General features: G+C 34.4%; 1 protein-coding gene across 1 annotated transcript; it reads left to right on the plus strand.

Annotated features, from left to right (window-relative positions):
* Nucleotides 1-8,067: 8,067 nt before the first annotated feature.
* On the plus strand, nt 8,068-10,016 carry LOC8289326 (non-specific lipid transfer protein GPI-anchored 14). Its single transcript, XM_002512155.4, has 3 exons — nt 8,068-8,694; nt 8,864-8,965; nt 9,604-10,016. Exons 1-3 carry the CDS (start codon nt 8,349-8,351, stop codon nt 9,753-9,755), a joined length of 600 nt encoding a protein of 199 aa, XP_002512201.2. The 5' UTR covers nt 8,068-8,348; the 3' UTR covers nt 9,756-10,016.
* The last annotated feature ends 13,721 nt before the right edge of the window (nt 10,017-23,737 follow it).

Here is a 23,737-nt window from a genome sequence, read left to right on the forward strand (position 1 = left end):
GGATCAAGGTTTCAATCGGATTCCCTTCAAAGATTGAAGATTGGGCGAGGTTCATTGATTGGTTTTCAAATCGAGCAAGAGGAACAAGAATCGATTCAATTCGAGCAAGAGGAATTGGGGCTGTTTACTCTCATCCAAGGGTGTAATCGGGTTTTCTCTACCTTTACTCATTGTTGTAATTGAATTCTTGTGGATTTTGATAATGAACATGATTAGCTAGATTGATTAAATCCATTGGGATTTCTTTACTATGTTGGCTTAGTATTATATTGTTGGATTATTTGGGTTAGTTTTGTATTCTTCTTATTTTCAGTATTAATGAGATGTTGTAAATTATGTGTTTAGATTGCTTTGTATGATTGAGAAGTCCATTTGGTAATTGGAATTTTGAATAGCAAGAACTGGTTAATAATCGCTTAGAGATAAGGATAATTAACTAGCCGGATTAAGAATTAACAAAGCTTAATATAGGCGGATTAAAGCTTAATGCTAATTGAAGAATTAATCGTTAGGAAGAGATTCCAACTTTAGGTTATTAGGTTTAGGAATTCGGTTATCTCAAGAGAGAAACCGAATTCGGTTAAGAATTTGTCCACGGGTAGCATAATTAGACTCACCAATCCTTTATCATTTATTTGATTGCCAACTAGTTTAGGTTCCCTTTGGGTTTGCTTTCTTGTCTTGGTTATTTTAATTATCAATTACTCCTGCATCTCCCTTAGAACTTAGCTTGTAGCTATTAGTTAGTTTAGAAATTATTCATCACTCATTTTAGGTTAATATAACAAAGAACAAAGGAGTAAGTCTAGGCTTTCACTTTCCCGAGGAATACGACCTTGATACTCGCCATTAATGCTAGACTGCTTCGATAGGTACACTGCCTTAGATTGTAGCTAACACAAGTAGCACACATCAGTAATCTCACCTTATGGATTCACAAAACCATCCAAAGCTCATGAAGAATTACTTAAGGAGGCCACACCATCGTGCCTTTCCCGTGTGTCCAAGACTAAACCACTTGTAACTAAAGAAGATTGATACAAGAAGATCGCACCCCCATGTCCCTCGCTGCGTAGATCCATAAAACCACCCAAAGTTATTGAGAATTGACCCGGGGAGGCCACACTGTCATGCCTCCTCCGTGTACACCTAATAATTCAAAATGCATAAAAAGCTAAACATGCCAACCTGGGGAGCATACCATCGTGTAGTACCCCGTATGATGCTATAAAACATGATTTTAAAAAGCTTTTCTCCCTTTCTCATTTATAAAAATTAGATTTCCTAACTTTCTCTCTCAACTTTTGTCGGTTTTCTTCTATTTTTCTTCTTCCCTCCCTCTCTAAACACTTTCTCACACCACCTTACTTTCAAGTCAACCAAAACATCTACTCTCCCTATCTCTCTTTCGCTTGGATTTATGGATTTCCTTACTTTGTGCGACTTTTTGCCATTATTGTGTGTTTTCTTTAATTTTTCTACAGAATAGAACATGGGACCTAAGAAGAGAACTACATAGTAGAAAAGTTCCACCCAAGTCCCCTCCAAACACCCAAGAAGTGGAGTTCATGCGCACAAGCACCTCCAACAGCCCCAATGGTTTCTTTTGATTGAAATCATCCTTTGGTCCAGTTTAGCAATTTTACATTACGAGCTCATTTCGAGCATCTAGCTAATAAGTTCTCCCTCATACTCCATTTCGATTGGGACTTTATGCAATCTATTGGGTTCGAAACAATACAAGGATGGGTAACTCAACTAGCATGGAAACAATTCTTTGAGATATCAGAACCTGCCTACAGAGAAATCAGCCTTGAATCCTACTACTCATTGAGGTTTGAATTGGGTGCCAAGGTGGATTGCACCCAAAAGTTTAAGCTTGGAAGGAAATACTTCGATATGTCTATCAACAAATTTGCATGGTAATAGGCATTAACACCATGGAAGAGGTAACATTTGATGATTATTTACATGCTCCTTATAAACTTTTTAGTAATTATAATACTGAGAGTATGGGGGAAAGCTTACCCGAATGCACCTTGATATGTTACTTCTGAGTCTAAAGCTTCAGCTCTTGAGTCATTTTCTTTATGTTCTCTACATTTTTTGTTGACAATGCCTATAACGGGTAGAGGTGAGAATGGTGGACATTAGTCCCAACAAGATTTATTTTACTTAATGTGCTTTGATGAGAATATATGGTGCAATGTGGCTTTATCTCTATTGAATTATTTTATAGATAAGGCGTATAAACTACATAAAAGTTGTTTGCATAGTGGAATGTACGTGATGAGGTTAGCAAAGAATTTAGGTATCTTCGAGGGACTATCCATGATCATTTTAGATGTTCTCGAAGCTAATGGACCTTGAAACTTTGCAAAGGGTGGATAAGCATAGACAAATCTCACTCGCCCTCCACAAGATGACTTTCACTTTGACCCGCCAACAGACCCACTAACTTTCCCTCACACCACTAGAAGTACTTCTGGTGCAACTAATGACCCTACAACAGCTAGACCCTCTTCTTCCTTATTTTGTCCTCCATCTAGTAGAGGTGAACCCTATAAGGGTTACATGGCTTATAACTTTGTTCATACATATGAGGATAGAAAGCCTATTGAGTTTGAGCAGCAAATATATAGAGTTGAGATGCAAATGCATAACTTCAATGCCAAGATAATAGGTTACTCCACAACCAAACTTATATGATGAGTATGCTAAGGAATTAACAAGAGATTATGCAAAGACATCAGATGAGCATGGATTGGCTTCAAAAATCGATGATGCAATATCGGCAGTCTCACAATTACACTCTACCAAGGCCTCCACCAAGTTTTTATCAGATGCACCAAGTACATTCGGATGATGGAGCCGGTGTATATAAGGTTGATTTTGATAAGAGCGATAGGGAGGAGGATGACACCAATGAGAGCGATGATGGTATGGAGGGTTGAGCCTCCAGTATTTCTATCACTAGAACAACTTTATTTTATGTTGTTTATTATTTGCTTTTTTTTATAATTGTACTTAAGTAGGATACTTTTTTTTATTTTCTACTTTTTCTATTTTATTTTATTTTTTGGATGAATGTAATATGTTGTAACCTTTATCTTTATTCTTAGCTTTTTGGTGGATAAATAGATGACCCTTGAATTGGAATGGATTATGGATTCGAAAAAAATGGGACATCATTCGATTCAAGGAAGTTCCTTTATTCTTTTGATTTATTATATGGTGTATGCCAAACACATTGGGGATAATGTGTCGATTAAGTGTGTGGGAAGAGTTTTTATTGTCTCGTGTCTATTCGCGATTGATTTTCCTATAAGTTTATTGAGTTTAATTAATTAATTTTTATGATTTTCTCTCTCTCGGATTATAGGTTCAAAATAATGAATTTAGTTAGTTATTTGTTCAATTTTGATTTGGCTTTGACTTGTGAATCGAACTTGGTATCTATGCTAGGTTTTTTGATTGATAGTTGTCACATGTTTTTATATCTTAAAGCTTTAGTTATGTTTATGAGCATTAGATTTTTTCAATTTATCTTGATTTTATTGAGTAGACACATATAGTACCCTTTGTACTTTCTAATTCTTTTGCAATGTCTAAGAAATATAAGTAAAGTAAAAGAAAAAAATTATACAATATTAAGAGATTTGTTGCTCTATTCCACTATTCTCAAAAGGGTCCAAAATGAAAAGGAATAAATTAAAGTAAACATGAGAATATGAGTAGTTGTTTGGAGTTGTGACTCTAGTTGAGTAACTATGGATCGATATCACCAATGTCTACACTCGCATTAAAGGGCTATAATGACAATTTTGAATATGCATAAATTTCTGAAAAAAGAGACTTAAGTAATTGCACTTCATAGAAATTTATTTTTTGCTTAAGGGGAAATCTTTATTTCTATTTTCTTTGAAGCTTTGAGTTGTTTGGAAGGAATGCTCATTCTCTTAGCTTTAGATGTCAAGTCTTTGATTTTCTTTGCTTCCTATTATGAGACTTCCCTAGTTTCTGGTATTTTGTTTGAGGATTGATATTTGGCTAATGATTCTAATATGAATGATTAATCTTTAAATTATTTTATATCTATTTGTTGGAGAGAGAGCTTGTCATTTATTTATTTTTGGTTTTATTCAATTTGCTTGAGGACAAGCAATTGCTCAAGTATGGGGGAATTTGATAAGAGCACTTACTATTAAGCCTTATTTTATATTGATTTGACCTTCAATTGAGTTTGATTTATTTGTTCAAGATTGGTTTTCAATTCTTTTAAGCATTTTAAGGATAACACAAATCAAGGAGTAAAGTAGAATTAAAAAGCTTGAGAATCGAGCAAAGAAAAAGAATATTTGTCCAAGTTTGGTGTCAACGCGGGCATGACACGAGAAGTTACATCTCCGTGTCACAATTTGGATTGGATTAAATAAACAGGCAAAAACTCAATTGTCTAGCACAAGGAGCACACCGTCGCGTGCTTTGCCCGTATGAGTTGTGAAAAATGGCTGAAGTGAATATGCCTCCATACAGGAAGCTTGCACTACCGTGTGCCTTCCCGTGTACATGGACCAAAAAGGACCGAAGCCATAAGCATTTACACAGGGAGCTTACATTTTCATGTGACTTGGTCGTGCGACTCAATATTCATTCCATGATTGTGAAAGTTAATTGACGCCACCATACCGTGTGGGTACCCCTGTGGTGCTCATGTCAAGTGTTTATTTTTACTATTTAAGGGTTTTGTGATTTATTTTAAAGGGATTTCGACTTGTACATTACTTTTAGAGAAGAAATTTTAGCAATTAAATTCTTTCAAATTCTAGGGTTTTGTTAAAGATTATTCAAGGAAGAAACATCATGATACGAACCTAACCTATATTAAAGGATTAAACTTGTATGCAAATTTGATCTCATTGCCCAAGATCTATCTAGAACTAGATCATTGGAACTTTAGACCCTTCAAGTATATTAAACTATCAAACCTAAGGTATTAAAGATAGAAGACGCTATAATTTAATATGGATTCTAAATTGATAAGTCAGATTTGAACTCCACAAACAATAAATTGCTTGATAAGTTCAAATTAGCTCTAAACAAGAACTAAGAATAGAGTAAAAACTCATAAAATATATTAATCATTAAAGATTAATATCAATAAACTTGAAAATTCGTACTAGGCTTTTATAGCCTTTAGAAAATCCTGATTCTAAGCTGTTAAGAAATTACAACTCAAATAGGATAGAGATAAACATTCTAACTAAAAGAGAGAACTAAAAACAAAGTCTTAATACTCCTAAAATACTATTTAGCCATCCATTAGAAGTAAAGAAATCTAGTTTCTTTAAGTCACATGCATGGGCCATCTTTGGTGGAGTTAATTAGGCCCAAACTCTCTTATGTGCTACTTTATGCTCATTAAGGCTATATTAGATTCATTTAAGCCCAATAAACTGAATTAGATTAATGAGCTTTGAATTTGAATCCAACTCTTCAAGCCTTAATGTGTCCTTAGCCCAAATGTCTAGAATAAGCCCATTGAGAGCTTCTTTTATCTTCTTAGCTTTAAACCTTGTAATTGGGCCTCTAAGGATGTGAAGTGGATCATGGATTCTAGTTAAAGTAGGATTCCTTGTTGGAGTAGGACTCCTAGTGCCAATAGGATTCGCATCACACCAATTCTACCTTTGTTTTCAAGATTTGAAGATGCAAGTTGGAGGATTTCCCTTGCTTTTCATCCATTAATAGTTTGAGATGTTTTTTCCATATTTCTTCTTTCTTATTTAAAATGTGGAGGAACTAAGTCTCTTTGCTATTTGGATGTTGATGAACCTTAACTTATTTTGTATGGATTGATTCAAGTTTGAAGCAATTAGATCTTTCCATTAAGTTGTTTTATTCCATTGATTACTAATTGTTTATTCCAATTGATAAGTCGATGTATTGATTGGATATTATTTTCATGAATTGATTAGAGATAACTATTTATGAATTGATCACTCTTAGGGATTGAGAATTGATTGGGATACTAGAGATAGATACAAGATACTTTGGTATTTAAGTTCTTTAATCTTAACGCATGACCTAAGTGAATGGGTTTAAGAAGATATTTATTTTCCTCTTAGGAATTAGGAGTTTAATCACTTAAGAAAGGTTTTTACTTAAATTTGTGGAATGCCAATTCATATCTTGGATTTGATTTAATTGTTATTTGTTACGTAAAGTATTTAACTTGTTAGAGGGATTCAACAGCTAAATAGACTCTTTCTTGATAAATCTTATTAAGCACTTTTATTACTTCCAATTTAGTTATTTTTTTACAACAAACCAATAACATTTTATTTGTTAAACATTAGTCAAAGGCTAAAATAGTATTTATAATTAAATACCTAATGGAATGATACTTGTACTCATTCACTTTATTACTTGATACGATTGGTGCACTTTTTCGTATGCAGACAGCGCGCATCACTCGTGACATTATCAACTTCAAGAAAATCCTTAGGTGAAGCCCTTTGGATATAAATGTGAAGCTCGCCATACAAGGAAGTTATCGAGCTTTAGTAAACATAGTAGACCAAGCATGAATAAATTCTGACCAAAGGGAGAACTAATGATAACTGAGCTTCATAGACCGAGTAGGAGTACCCGAAAAAGGTGGATTTGACAAAGTCCATATCCTAATAGGACTAAAAGTCTAGGAAAGACTAAGTTATAGTCAGATTCTACTTAAGTAGTCGACCCGAACAAGGATGTGTATACATGATCAGGAATACCAATCTTAATAAGATTAGGAGATTTCATGTTATCTGTCTTACTCCTAGTAGGACTAAAAGAATTCCAAGCCCTATATAAGAGGTTGAGACATAATATATAAGGTACACTTAATCTCTTACAATTAAATACTTTTCAAACAATCTCAATCTCTTTACTGACATAGCCATCGGAGTGAGATGCTAAACAACTCTATCTAGTACTCTTTTTACCTTTTTTTATAGATATTCTAGAATCCAGGTCAGCCAAAAAAATCTTTGTTGATAGCTGATTTGTTGACCAATTATGCTAATAGTGAAATTAAGGCAAAGTGTGATTTTAATGTATATAGGTTTGGGTATTTGACTTAGAAGATGAGTACCAAACCTTGGTTATAATTTTAGGACAAATTATCGTTTACAATACCAGAGGTGAGAAGTAGTTAAGGTTAGAAGATTATATAAGATGATTTCGAAAATGCTTCAGTATTTTTCTACATTAGTATAATAAATGTCTTCGTATAATGGAAGGATAATATAGAGACTGTGATCAACAATAACAACTCCATTAATGGGCTAGAAACAATGAATTAACAATATATAGACACAGCACTTAACAAGTCCATTAATGGTTGATAATGAATTAGGTGAAAGGCAAGGAACAATGAATTATATAAAAGCATCTGAGGAAAAAGATGTTACAAACGAAGTTGTTGATAGTGGTGTTGCATTTAAAAAGAGAGGTGGTAGATGTTAAAGATGAAAAAAACCAAAGAAAAAGCTTATGAAGCTGAAACTCTAACTATAATTAATGATCATCTGGAAAACTATATACTAACTTTAAACAATAAAACATGCATTCAAATCAGGCAATTTAAGTTTTTAAGTGCATAAGATTTATATCTTTATGGATGAGATTTTTATGTATGCTATTGAAGTGTTATATTTTTATATTTATTTTAACTAAAAATTTAATAGTATTTAGTTATAATAAATAAAATAAAAATTAAAGGATTTATTAAAATAAAATTGAAAATTTTAAATATGTAAAATTTATTTTTCTTTAAAAGTACACGTGGATTTCCTATATATTTCTGCATGATGTCATACAAAATACAGCATGATATCATATAGCATCGACGCTGGTAGCACCTGGCATAAAATAGGGGCTTATGCCCTTATTTGTATCATTGGTGTTGCCTTGGGTGGGTTGGTGAAATGATGCCCTTCGCGAATCCCGTTTTTGTTTGAATTAACTTTGGACCCCCAACGCACTATAACTCCAACCTTACATTTCTTTCCTCTCTTCTACAAATAGAAAACCTAAGACACAGCAACTTAATTAGTCACTTATCCTGGTGGTCTGGTTTTGGACTATGAGATGTTACTGGAAGGATACAAGGGTCCACCAAGAAAGTTGAAAAAGTAGCATGCGCTGGCATTAGTGTGCTTAGGGGCTGCAATAATCATTGACAGTGTATATATAGGTATAAGCTATATCAAAATTGGACCAGAGACTCGAGCTGTCAGTTACTTTTCTTTCTATGCTCAAAACTGAGCCTGTCTCTATAGACTACAGATCAATTTCTTGCAATGGGTTTACACTACAAAAAATTTGGAGTTATATTAGGATTAACCCTAGTGCTAATGTCAACCATGGCTGGTTTTGCTATGGCGGATGCAGACAAAGATAAAGAGGAATGTGCAGAGCAGCTGGTAGGGCTTGCTACATGTCTACCTTATGTTGGAGGTAATGCCAAAAGCCCAACTCCAGATTGTTGCACTGGTCTCAAGGAAGTCCTTAAAAACAACAAGAAGTGCTTGTGCGTTGTGATTAAGGATAGGAATGATCCTGACTTGGGTCTCAAAATCAATGTTACTCTTGCTTTAGGCCTCCCCACTGTTTGCCATGCCACAGCTAATGTTTCCCAATGCCCCGGTAAGAATCAACAGAGAAAGACATGTTTACTTGGTTGAAATTAAGAAAAAAGAAAAAAAAAAAAAGGAATGCAAATTCATTTGGGTTCATGATAGAAAAAAAAGTTGCACATAGACTTTGTTACTCTTTGATAATGATCCATATCTATTCTATTTAATTTCTTATGCAGCCCTCCTACACTTGGCTCCCAATTCACCAGATGCTCAAGTTTTCTATCAGTTCACCAAAAGCTCTAATCAGAGTGCCAGCAGTCCTGCTCTTAGTCCTAGTGGTAATCTTTTGCATTAAAAATTCATATGAGCCCCTGGATTAGCAGGTGGTATAGGGTCAGTAAAACTGAACTGAAATTGAAAAAGCCAATCCATTAAACTCGATTTGCTTTGGTTTCTTTACTCGGTTTTGATTTTTAAAGATCGAAATACTTTGATTTGATTTGATATTTCAATTATTCTGAATACTTGTATTTTTATTATGAAAATATTAATATATATGTTAAAATCCAAAATTTAAATGTTACTTTATGTTGTTTAATTAGATTTTAGCAAAATAATTATTTTCATTAGTTTTTTATTAATATATATGATTATTTATTTTACAGATATAACCAGTATATTAAAATATAAATTAATCTAAAAAATATTTAAATAAATTAAAAATCAAAATCATTTGATTCATCTTTCAATCAAATTAGTTCGAGTTAGTTTGTAATTTTTAAAGAATTTTTATTTTTCCAATACCAATTCTTTGCTCACTCCTAGCTGTTGGCATTTTTACCGTAATAATCCCATTGAATATGGTTTTTTGTTTATCATGTTTACATAGGATATTTCATGTAGTAGCAACTTATTTTTCTTTCATGGTAATATTGCTCTATTTAGTGACCAAGTTTTATTTTGGCGGAAAAAGCAGATGAAGGGAATCCTACAAGCGCTAACAGCCAGGAACAAAGTGCTCAACCCCCAACAAGTGGATGTGGCAATGGGAAGGGATGGTTTCGGTTGGAGTTCTTTTATTTAGGATTGACAGTTTCGTATTTCCTTTCCTCACGGTTGTTAATATAGGTTCATGCATACTTGAGAGGTATTACTCTTTCATCAAACGGGGAGGGAAGGAGGGAGGCCTAGGAGGAGTCATGCCTCCCTATTTTCAAAAAATGACAATTTTCTTTTAGTTTTTTTTTTTCTTAATTTTGTTTTTCAATTTAATCCCACTAAACAATTAATATTATTGTTTCTGTCTCTTTAAAAACTCTTTTTATATTTAACTATTTTATATTTGGCTCCTTAAAGTGAGTTCGTGGTTCTCGCTTTAGGAATGGAATACGAATTCATTGTTCTCGCTTTAGGGATGACAATTTATACCATATTTGTGGATATCTACTTGAATTATACCTACTTAAATTGGATAATATATGATGACTAGATAATGGGTAGAAAGAATCCAAATTGAATAATACATGAGTTAACTGGATGATAGGTACGGATAATTCATACTCAAAAAAATTTCATTAGATGGATACTATACTACCCTATCAATATTTGTACCCACACTTTACCCAAAATAATTTTTTTAAAGTAAGATACAAAATATTAAAAATCTGATAATTAAACTTATTAATTTAATTATTTAATATATTGTATTTAGAAAATCAGACAAATTATTTGATTATTTAATATGTTTGATGTTATTTATTTTATTATTTTAATGACCTATTTGAATATATTACATATTATTTAAATTTAAAAATTGAGTTAAAAATTATGTACTCAATGTCTTAGCTTATTTAAATTTTTATATATACATTAAGATCTTGATAAATATCTATGAATTAATAATCTCAAATAAGTAATAAAATCTCTAGATCTCAACTTGAAACAATATACTAATTGAATAATATCATTTAGGTATAAGATAATAAATTTACTTGATCTATATAAATATAGCGTCTACTATTTATATATACGAGTAATAACATTTGAATTCCATGTATATGCACAATAACTTTTAATTAAATTTTTTTATTTATAATTCAAACATAAATTTTGATAAGAATATATAAAAACTAGTTAAAATATAAATTCTTTAAATTAATAAATACTTACTTCTCGATAGATTAGTAAAATATTCTTTGATAAATAAATAATATTTTTAGTTATCATAATATTATCGCGTAGAAATTGTAATACCGATAATCTTTGAATTTTAATTTTATTTATTTTTTAGAGTATTTTGGCGAATTTTAAATGTGATTTTGTGATTTTAAATAAATGACTCAAAATTTTATTAAGTTAATTTTAACATGTACATTTATTTTTAAAATATACAATGAACCTAAATTAAAGTTGCTTAGTTTAGAGTATGAATAATTATATATACACACACATATACATATATATATGTATATACATACATACATACATACATATATACATACATATATATGTATGTATATATATGTATGTACATTTGTATATATGTATGTATATATATGTATGTACATTTATACATATATGTATACATATATGTATTTATACATATATGTATATATATATACACGTTGTATACCTACTCCCTCCCTCACACCACCATTTTCACCATTTCCCTTCACCATTCAGCTACTAAAAAACCATCATTTCCTCCTTTTCTGGCATTGCTCTCTTTCTCCCTTACCTTGCTGAAAAATGCAGAAAAGTAGGTAGAGGAGCTCACTTTGGCTGCCACCACTGGTTCAGCCTTTTGCTGGACTTATTTAGCAAATCTGACATTAAAAACAGATTATCACCAAAAAAAAAACCTAAGAACAGCCCTTTTCCTCCATTTTTTCGTTGCCGGAAGTTATGTCCAAGACTCATCGGAGCTAAAGCTTTTTAGCCTCGATCCAGTGGCTTCTTGTGAGATTCCGGCAAGTATATTTGTATATTTGGACACCATGCATCTCAAGCTTCGCGTAGGCACCTCCGGATTCAGGTTCCAACACTGCTGACTGTACTGACTTTTAGATCCCGGTGTTTTTCAATACGCGTAGAATCTTGAATTTATTGCTTGCTAAAATTTATTTAGACCTTAAAAATTATTTAGAAAATTTTAGAAAATATTATCTCCATTAATTTTTAATTATAAATAATTAATTTAATATAATTTAATTAATTGATAGTTTAATTATAAATATTATGAATTAATTAGTGTCATTAATTATTATTCAGTTTGGTGATAATTGTGGCTATGAATAATTAAATTAGATACCAGCAAATTATTTGTGAGTTGGTTGTAGAATAAATATTTATGGCCGACTGTTACTTATTAATTATTATTTGAGTTGTGTTGCGGAGTCGAAAAAAATAATGTAGCTTTGGTAAACCAACTCTTGTTAAATATTTTATGAATATTAGAAGTATTTTTAGTAGGTTCTGAACCCTTTATACAGGGGGTAAACATTTTTATTTAAGGGGAAGTTCTACCGAATTTTTGATAGAATTTTCAAGTCGGGATTGAGATTTTTAGGCAGTCTAATTCTAGGAGTTAAGGCCTAGGATTAATTATAAAATATTTTATTAGTTTAATTATTTTCATGAATAGATAATTCGGCGGTTCAGCCAACTCCGCCAGAAGTGTAGAAGCAGCTAGAGGAAATTCAGCAGAACTGTGAGTTAAATATGATCTACTACACGTGTCATATCTAGATTTAAAATACAAATTTATTTGATGAATAATTATTATGATTATTATTAGTAGCATTAGTATTATTAAAAAAATTATTTTATTTTTATTATTATCAATGTTAGTATTATTATTATTTTTGTCATTACATTTATCCTTATTATTATTATTATTCCAATTATTATTATTATTATAAATATTACATTATTAATTTATGCCTGATATAACTGATATCATTTAATTTAGCATTTAATGATAAATCAAATGAAATTATGATTATTTGAGTATCATGTTACTCTTAATATTATTGATGCTAAATACGTAACGTGGCTCGGGATGAGACAACAGTAGAACAATGCCACTTGATGGGTTGCATCAACACTGCATGCGTACCGGTATAAATCAGATACAGATAATAGAGAAATATTCTGTGATGTGCCTTAGTCGAGCACAGCTCTATGGGCTTATAGAATTTTGAATTGCCAAAGGAAAGGTCCCTAGTTGAGCATTGCTCTCTAGACGCCAGTTGTAATGGTATTTAAGTGACTGCACTGGATTTAAGGACCTTAGTCGAGCTTTGCTCTCTAGGCGCCAGTCTTATTGGAATAAAAGAGCCGAAAGACTGATAGAATTGGAGGTTTAGGACTGCTGAGGTACTCGTCTCGTATATGCTAAAATTGTATTTTTCTAAATTATGATAATGAGAAGCATTTTATTATTCTATGATATTCTATATAATTTAAATAATTAATTCATATAAATTGTTACTTTTAATTTAATTTTAACTGACTCTGAAGACTGACAATCTCAATTTATTAATTTTTCAAGTGTCAGCTAGGTCTTCTGCAGTTCCTCTCATTTGGACAGTCCAACTCTTTTCTTTCTCGGGCTTAACATTATTTTTTTTTTTGAATTTCTAACTATTTAAATTTCTAGATACTTCGTAGTATTTACATCCAAACTTATTATCTCTATTCGCATGATGAACAACCGATGATGTATTAATTTTATTATTGTTGATGAATAGATATAAATTCTATTGTAATTGTGTGGATGAGTATTAGTAGATAAGGTGTTTGGTATATTGAATAGATTTATATTTTAATTAAGTTATTGATCAGTCAGGCTTGCTACAGATTTTAGTGTCTTAAGCCTCCCATTCCCTAGCGCTGGTCACGGGCCTATAGATCAGGTCATGACAAAGTTGGTATTAGAATCTAGGTTTAGATTTCCTTCGACTGAGGTTAGCTTCCTTAGCTACTATAGAATTAGGGTCAAGTTTGTCCTTACATGTTTTGTTGATTCTAGTATTTATGCTACACATTAGAGAGTCTGTTGTCGTTTTGATATTATATTTATTTATTTTTAGTTTCTGCTATACCGAGGACTCGAGTAGTTACAGCAACAGCGGCCTAAGAGGCTCAAGATAAGGTCTCTACCTAGTCAGCTCCACTAGCACCAGCTCGTAATATCAAAAGGCGAGGCAGCCCAGCTAGAGCAAGGCGAGGCTTGGGAGGCACCCGGTACTAGTGGAATTCTAATTGATGCATTTTTAGCCGGCATGACTAGGGTGTAGAGAGCTCTGGAGCAATTATTGGTTCTTCAGCAGCAACAAGCTACTCAAGGTTCAGGAAGCCGTAGTAGTAAGTCCGATATTAAAAATTCAAATGAGGTTCCTATGTCGTATACTAAGCTAAAACCTAGTTTGATGGGGTATCAAGAGATCCTTTGGACTTCCTAGATGAGGTTGAGAAGAGAGCATCTGACTTGCGGTGTTCAAATAAGAGGACCATTGAGATGACATTTTTTTTAAGGGGATAGCATCTCAGTAGTTCAAAGATTATATTCATTCCTTTTTGGATGGTATGACCTGAAGGCAGTTCAAAGATAGGTTCGAGGAGTATTTTGTTCCTTTTACTGTGAGGCAGGAGTCTAGGAAGACATTTGAGAGGCTAATTAAGGGAGTTCTATCAGTGGTAGAGTACACTAGGCTATTTGTTTAGTTGAGCAGGTATGCACCCTATGCTGTGGGGATACAAGAGCAGAGAAACAACAAGTACATTTCAGGTCTTGGTATAGAGTTGGTCTCCTTGGTTCAATTTAGGAGGAGCAACTTCCTAGAGGTTATTGATATGGCTAGACAAATGGGGGGGTTTGGTTAGGGACTTATGAGGGCAAGAAGAAGAAGACAAAGACTAAAGGCCAGAGTAGTACATAGCCAGCAATGTCATTTTATGGTAGTGGACGATACTCCGGGGGTCTTGACTAGTAGGCTCGGTAGAGAAGCTACTGTAATCACAAGAACGGTAGATATAATCGGAAGGGTAGCCGAGGATTCAAGCCAACATAGAGATTTAGTGGTAGTGGACAGAGTTCTTATTATAACAGTTCTAGTTCTGGAGCTAGTGCATGCCAAATGTATGGCAGATCACATCAAGGACCATGCCTAGTGTTAGTGGAGGTTGTTTGAAATATGGTGAGATGGGTCAAATGGCTCGAGCATGCCCTCGCTATTTCAGCCAACCAGCTTTTTTTCTAAGGCTCATCTGCTAGCGTAACCCGACCAATTTATTCGGCAACTCCTAGTTATTCCTAAGTTGGATATTAGTTTACCAGCTATTAGGGTCATGGTTTCAGAGGCAGGGCTATGAGAGGCAGATTAGGGGTAGAGCGCAGAGTTAGGCTTTGGGTTCACAACAGTCAGGTCGTGGACAGGCAAGAGTGTTCACTCTCACCCACCAGGATGTCCGAATTTCTAATGTTGTGGTGTCAAGTATTATTCCAGTCTACTATTCTGAGGCTAGAGTTTTGTTAAACCCTGTGGTTAATCATTCTTTTGTATCTCCTAGCTTTGCATTAAGATTAGGTGTTCAACCAATTAGACTTTAGGTTCCCATGTCTGTGACTACACAGTTGAGTGCCGCCTTAGAGCCTAATATTGTGTTTCAGTCGTGTCTGGTGTCAATTGAGGATCGAGATCTGACTACGAATCTGATTTTATTGGACATATGGACTTTGATGTGATTTTGGGAATGGACTGGTTGGCTATGCATTATGCCATGTTGGACTGTTGGAAAAAGCAAGTGACTTTTCGAATTCCAAGAGACTTAGAGTTTCACTTTAAAGGTGAACAACAAATACTTGCACCATCAAATCTCGTGTCAACCATTACGGCTAGACAGATGCTTCGCCATGGGTGTTAGGGATATTTGGCTCTAGTCAAGGATACCTCAGCACAAAAAGGCATAGTTGAGGATGTTCATATGGTCTCGAGTTTCCTGATATTTTTTCGAAGGAGTTACCAGGATTACCACCTGACAAGAAGATAAAGTTCTGCATCAATATGGTATCGGGTACAGCTCCTATTTCTATGCCACCATACAGAATGGCTCCAACAGAGTTGAAGGAGCTAAAGAAGCAATTGCAGGACCTTCTAAATAAAGGTTTTATCAGACCTAGTACATCCATGGGGCGCTCCAGTACTGTTTATGAAGAAGAAAGATGGTATCTTATGCCTCTGCATCAGTTACCGACAGCTGAATAAGGCGTAGATTCGTAATAAGTATCTGCTTCCTCTTATTGATGGTCTATTCAATTAGCTTCAAGGTGCCGCATGTTTTTCTAAGGTTGATTTGCGGTCGGGGTATCACCAATTGAAAATTGGTAGGAGGACATTCCTAAGACGATGTTCAAGATGCATTATGGGCATTATGAGTTATTAGTAATGTCGTTTTGACTCACTAATGCTCCTGCAGCCTTTATGGATCTGATAAATCTGGTGTTCAAGCTATTTTTGGATCGCTTTGTCATCGTATTTATTGATGATATCTTGGTGTACTCCAAAAGCGAAGAGGAGCATACTTGGGATTTGAGAATGATATTTCAAACCTTGAGGGAGCATCAGTTGTATGCTAAGTTCTCCAAGTGCGAGTTTTGATTAGAGAGTGTAACTTTTCTAGGACACCTGGTGTCTAGAGAGGGTATTTAAATGGACCTCAAGAAAGTGGAGGTAGTGACTGATTGGTAGAGACCGAATACAGTGATAGAAGTTCACAGCTTTCTTAAGAGATGAAGGACAGGTTAATCCAAGGTTAGGCTTGAGGTTAATCCAGCTAGAATGACCTGTTTAAAATTAATGTGGGTTCAATTGTTAAGAAAAATAAAGTCTGAGGTTCAAAACGGAAGTTTTCACAAATTCAAGGACCTAATTGTAAAGTTTTCAAACTCTCGTGACATCGTTTTTCTCAACGATTTTATATCCAGATACAGATTCTAGAAGTTTCTTTATAATAATCATGACTTCTATTGATAATTATTTAAATTTTGAAAATAAATTTGGATATTTATCGATATTATTTTAAAATCCATCGTCTGCTTTGGGGTTTCCCTTGAAATCCTATCTCTATAAATAGAAAGAGGTGATTAAGGTTAGGGTTAAGATTTAAGAACTGGAATTTGGCAACAACTGACAATGACGCTTGAAAAACACTAAGAAAGAAAACACACAGAGAAAAATTAGAGAGAGAAAAAAGAAAAGACTGTCGTTCTTATTTTGGCAGAAGACTGAAGCCACTAAGAAAGAAGCCACTGAAGAAAGAACCATGTTTAGAAACCTATTTTCTAAATCGACAGTAATTTTTTTTCACCGGATCTAGCACTGGATTCCTATCCGATCTTTGACTCAACTGCATTCTCATCGCTTCAGACTCTCAGATCCATCAACTACGGTGACAACTTGAGGGTTCCTACAAAAATGCATTCTCTATCATCCTAAAATTGGTTCCTTCATTCTTTTTTTTATTTCTTTTTGTTATTTATTTTTAAAAACATTATTAAGATTATGATTTATAATTAGTATGATTAGATTAGGGTTTTTTTGAATATGCATGTTAATTGGGTTTTAAATCTGAATAAGAACTATAGGATTTTGAATATGATAATCTTGCTAATTAAGGTTTTTGGATCTAATTAGAAGCATGCCATAGGATTAATGTTTAGATTTATATTTCCATTATGATTAGGTAATTAGACATGTTTAATATGAATATAATTTATTATCTAGGGAATCCTGTTTGAGTGGGAAGCCTTCAAATTCAGGAGGAAATTCAAAAAGTTGTTGCTTTTGCCTTTATTAGCGGCAAAGTCTCGAAGGAGTATAGAAGGTGAATGCTTGTAGTTAAGGTAAGGGTACACAATCATCATATACCATGAGCGTGACATACTTGATTCTCTACCAAGGACAAGTCCAGCGAATGAGCATGTCGGGAACGCCTTTCATCCAGGAAATCCAGCCATCATTATCTTATGGGGTAATGATAGAATGGGTTTGCACATGGTTCGGCATGTACTTATTGATATCCTTCGTGATGGTCAGTATCTGAAGCTTCTTCCACAGCCAAATCTACAAAAAGAGATGAATAACAGGAGCAAAAAGAAAAGAAAGGAAAAAAGAAGCTAAGTTGAAAACCCAAAAGAGCGGTTTAGGCAAAAATAAAGTCTGCTAAGTTGAAAACCCGAAAGGACGGCTTAGGCAAAAAAGTTAAGATAAAAGTCTACTATTGAAAATCTAAAAGGGCGGCTTAGGTAAAAGTTAAGGCAAAAGAATAAAGAAGATGAGAGAAAAGAGATTTGGTTGTGCACTTGTAAGAGAACGAGGTCGCCACCAAACCATTAATGAGTTTTGTACATATCTAATCCAATGATGGTTTCGACCAATATGACTAGAATTAGATCTGTTCCATACTCTATCTGGTCAATAATGCCAGCAATCCTAATATCTTTCTCTCCTTGAGGAGAAGTAAGCAAAAGTTGGGCATAAAGGCAAAAACCTAACATTCGGAACTAAGAAGGCATGCCCTTCTCTTTCTTCTCATAACAAGAGATCAACGAAGTAAGAGTGATGTACTCGCCAATAGAATGGAAAAGTGTAGAATCCATGGGAAGAGGCATATCGACTAAATATACTAGTTTGCCAAGAAAAGGCTTGTAGAGTTTTGGCAAGGTAATGAGATGTGTAGAATCCATGGGAACACCAAGAATAGTAGAAAGTTCTTCGAGTATGGGACACAACTCTTGTCCTTTGAATCTAAATACATGGTCCCTTGGGCACCAAAAGTTGACAGTAGAGTGGAAGAATCCATAATCAAGCTTGGTATATTATATGGCCTTGAAAGATGAAAGATGAAATTTTTCAAGTTTGATCCAATCAATCACCAATTAGAATTTTAAGAAGAGTTTGTAGGCTTTTAGCACTTTTCTGAGACATATTTTTTTGACTTTTGAAGTGTTAAATCATGTATGAAAAGTGAGGAGGCCTCATGGTTTTTATAGGCCTTAAATCAGTGTTTGAATCAGACTCTACAACCGTAGAGCCGATTGATACTATGTACAGCTAATCAGCTGTACGTAGAGCTGATTCGGAAGAGCATACGGTCGATCAATTATATGGCCTCCCGGTGCGATTTCTAGCCCGTTTTGGTAGTTTTTCGGGTGCTTACTTGATTTTCGACACGCGTAAGCTCATACAAATGCAAAAATAAAATAGAAATGAGCAAAATGGAGATAATTCAAAATCCAAAACCACATTTTATATCTTTAAAAGTTTAAAAAAAGGTCTACAAAAGTCTCAAGTTTTACAAGCAATAAGAAGAAAAAAAATAAAAGCAAAGAAGGACCAGAAGCTAGAGTTCTCTCCTGAACCCTCCCATCTCATCATCTGAGTCAATATCCATCCTTTGGGTCTGTAAGGCTGATAACTAAAGGGTCAATGTATTGACCCGATATTGCTGAGCGTCAATCTAATGCTATTGGTCGTCCAGTTGCCCCTACAATCCTTCATGGTCCCTCTGTTGAAAACCTAAAAGGAGATTAATTAGCACATTTCATGCATAAATGCATACATTTTGCATTTCATAATTTACTTTACCTCTTACCCGCCAATCCTCGTCGAGGACGAAGAATTGTCTCCTTGTAGTATTAACTAATCGATGTACGTGCTCGAACTGATCCTTTTGAACCTATATTTGTATATATGTCAAACCTTTCAGTAATACAGAAGAGAAGGGTAGCTTACATGTGTGCAAGTACTCGGAATGGACTCGAGAGGAAAATGCTAATCCATGGTGAGTCGGTGCTTCATCACACCGTATGGGCTCTAGTACGAGACTATCGAATCATGAAGGAATGAAATAATCCCTAGAACCACATTAGACATGGCCGTAGGAGGTGCCTCAGAACCTACACCAGCGAAAGAGCCTGTGATATAAGAAGGCTTGGAGCGTCGGGAGGACCGTCCCTTAGTCGGCTCACGAGCAGTAGGAGCTTGGCAGACAAGCTATAAATAAATAATCAAAAGAGCAATACATAACAATAAGAGAACTCTAAGTGAATCCGAGAAAATACATGAGCTACAGCATCATCACCAACAAGCACAGCCCCTAACACCTAAGGAATGAATGAGGTATAGTCCGTCAGTTCGAATCGGATGGTAAGGTCCTCGAGCTCATAATACCCGGTCAAACACTCTGCTAGCTCCTCTGCAGCAAGATCTGTTTTCCAAAACATAGAAAGAGGAGGAGATAATAAGAACCGACGCCTGCTGGGACCTTGCTCCCAACTATAGGATCCTCACTCTCACCTAAATACCACGCTCGACAGGTAGGTCCGGCCAATAGGATCCTCTGCCACTCGAGGTCAGTTGTATACAGTATATAAGGCTTCCATTGGCTGCGCTCTCCCAGCCAATCACTCCGAATCTAGGAACAACAAAAGTGTAATAGTCCTGCTCAAGCCCCAATGACTCAAGTGAGGAAAAGCCCGTGAGGTGCAGATGGGCTATGAGCCCACCAAAAGGCTGATCTCCAAGGCCCAAACCTATAGATAAAAAGAGTCAACATGTAGGATATCTATATAAAAGGAACTAAGGAAAAGAAGTCAGTGCCCAACAAACTATCCAAAAGACTGTTACTGCCCCTATAAATACTGTTGCTATTACTCATGATGTGGAAGCACATGGTGAGCCTCTTTGGAACTTAGATGACTATATGCTAGAACAAGCTAAGAAAGAGTCCGCTTTTACTACAAAAGCTATTATGGAATCTGAGATTTTGTAAAGTTTGACTAAAACGCTCGACAAGATGCAAGATATACTGAAAGATCAAGGTTTAGATTCAACCTTTGATTTCGATGAACTAAAGTTGACTAGAGAGGACAAGTTACCTCCTAAATTCCACATGCTTGAAATGCAGAAGTTCAATGGAATTGGAGATCCAAAGGTTCACCTAAAGTAATATTCTATTATCATGAGTACACTCATTTGGCTAAGACCCAAATCATCAAGCTGTTTGTACTCTCGTTAGAAGGACTAGCTGTGAGCTGGTACCATAGGTTGAAAAGGCCCATTAAGTCTGATTGGAAAAAGCTTTGTGATGCTTCTGTGCAACAATATGACTATAATGCTCACCTAGAAATCTCTATAAGGGATTTAGAATCGATGAAGTAAAAGCCTAATGAATCTTTTTCTGACTTATTGACTAGATGGAGGAGTAAAGCAGTTTTAATGAAGAACAAGCCTTCTGAAAATGATCAAGTTCAAATGGTAGTTCGACATAGACTTTCATCTTAGGTGAAAAGTTGCAAATGATGAATCCCAAGACCTTTGTAGACTTGTACGATGATAGCTTACAAGTAGAAGCAATTGAAAATGCTAAAGCTAGTTGGACCATGGAAAACTTTGAAGCTATAAAGATAAATAACTAACCATCTGAAGATGATGAAGCTTCACAACATTTCGCTCTTGATTTATTTTAAGACCAAAAACATGATTATGCTTTTAGGATCAATGATATAAATTTGATTTTTACTTGTTTTATAATGTTTATCTTAATGGTATTCTACATTATAATGATTATTACATGACTATGTTTAACATTAATTCTATTCGAGTTGATTTATTTAATTTGGGCACAAATAAAAATTCTAGATACATTTCTATTGCACATAACATAACACTTGAAAAGAGAAAAGTGAGAGAACAAAAAAAATAAAGAGAAACAAAAAGGAGAGTGTATTTGATAAGCACGATTGAATTCAAGGTAGCAGAATTATTCAAAACACTAGGGGCAAAGCAAGAAGGCCGAATTCATCCTCTATTATATTAATTATAACTTGAAGTAGGGACTCTCGAAGATTAGAGGAGATTAAAGATTAGTGCTATAACCTTAAGAAGTGCAAGACCTATTATATTTGACTCAAAAAATATCTAGATCGAGTTAGAAACTTCCATATCAAAAGAGAAAAAGAGACAAGAAAATTATTATGCTCGAAGATGCTGAAAGGAGTTCAAATCTCGGGAAAAATAAGTTCAAAAGTCAATCTGTACTATCTTTTGAAAAAACTAGAAAAAAATAGAAAGACAAATCCTGCTGACTGGAGGACTTGAAAAGGCTAGTCACACAAAATTTAAGAAAAGGTAAAAAGAAAATATTCGAGTAGAAAATTCAAACGGACTAGTTGATAATAAAAGTAGTATTATGTGAAATAGAAAATGTACCCGTTTATGCCCAGATTAAATGAACAAAATTATATTAGAATTTTTTTGTCAAACTTGCACATTAATTTTCAGTGCTTGTGCACTACCAGAAGGAGAAAAGAAAATAAGAAGCGAAATCTATAAGATCTAATTATAAGCAAGATTATTTTTTTCTTCAACTTCTATTTCTTATGGAAAAATCAAAGAATTTATAGCACTTATCAATCGTGACATCACACTCAATGAATTAGTAGAGATAGAATCTTTCAATCTTGTCTAAAAGAAAGTTCTGTAAATCAATAGAATCATCTACAAGCTTGACAAAATAGACTGCAAGTATTCGAGTAACCAAATCTGCAAAAAGAGAAAATGAAAGAAAAAGAAAATAGAGAAAAGTATAAAGAAACTAATATGCTAAGTTGAAAACCCGAAAGGGCGGCTTAGGCAAAAATAGAGTCTACTAAGTTGAAAATTTGGAAGGGCAGCTTAGGCAAAAGTTAAGACATTAGCTTGCTACATTGAAAACCTGACAGGGTGGCTTAGGTAAAATTCAGGGCACAAAAGTAAGAAAAGAAAAGAGATTTGGTTGTTATTTGCATAAGATTGTCATGAAGCCAATTGTCATTGCATAAGTATCAATACAACCCCAAGGCACAATGATTCAGTCCTCGCATGCTTGAGTTATCTCTAGATCCGCACTTCCTGTCGTCAACATGACTCTCAGATTTCGAATATGCATCATCGTCTTCATTTGGCTCCATGCCCTGTTACCAAAGAGTAGACAACCAACTTGTCAAATCGTCAATCTTTTGCCTATGTTGGAATGCCTCTATCTAAACTAAAAGACGACTTTTAAAAAATGCATTACATGTCATACATAACATGCATATCACATACTTTCACTAATTTTGCTTGATGTATACTTGTATATATAACATTAACCTGTAACAAGAAAATAAAAAGAAGTTCCAAAAGAAATAAGGCGCTCGAACTACACTCAAGTTTACTTTCCAAAGTGAAAGTTCACAAGTTTACATCCTAAAGTGGAAGATGATTAGCTCATTCCCTGAAATGGAATATCAGTTTACTTCCCGAAGCATAATATCATTATACATCTTGAAGTGGAAGATCACAAGCCTATTCCTAAAAGTGGAGAACTAGTTCAAGTTCTAAAGAACAGGTGTACTTCTCAAGGTAGAGATTATCAAGCTTACATTCTAAAGTTGAAGATCATCAATTTACATCCGGAAATGGAATAATCATCATCCTAGAGGGGAATACAATCAGTGGAAGATCATTGGTGGAAGCTCACCGGCCTATTTTCTGAAAGTAGAGAATCAGTTTAAATTTTAAAGAATTGATGCACATTCCAAAATGAAAGTTATCTAAGAGAATAAAGTACATACTAAATCACAACGAGCGTGGTTTCCAAATCAGACGGGTGTGGTTCCTAGGACATCGGGCGTCGTTCCTAAATCAACAGGCGTGGTTCCCAAATCATCAGGCGTGGCTCCCAAATCATCAGGTGTGGTCCCTAAATCAATGGGCGTGGTTCCTAAATTAGCAAGCGTGGTTCCCAAATCAGCGAGCAGGTTCCCCAATTCCATGGGCGTGGTTCCCAATTCAAACAGACATGGTGATAAGAACCCATTTAGCATAAGAAATCCTACTCCAATAAGGAATCCTAGTGATGCAAATGTTACTAGTTGAAAGAGTTATATTCTAACAAGGAGTCATACTTCGACAAGGAGTCCTATTCCAACTAGGAGTTCTACTCCAACAAGGAGTTAAACGTTCACAAGGAGTCCTACTTTGACTAGGAGTCCTAATAATATTAGGATCTAAGTGACATAGAGA

This window comes from Ricinus communis, chromosome 6 (assembly GCF_019578655.1).
Source record: "Ricinus communis isolate WT05 ecotype wild-type chromosome 6, ASM1957865v1, whole genome shotgun sequence".
In the NCBI taxonomy this organism is placed as follows: Eukaryota; Viridiplantae; Streptophyta; class Magnoliopsida; order Malpighiales; family Euphorbiaceae; genus Ricinus; species Ricinus communis.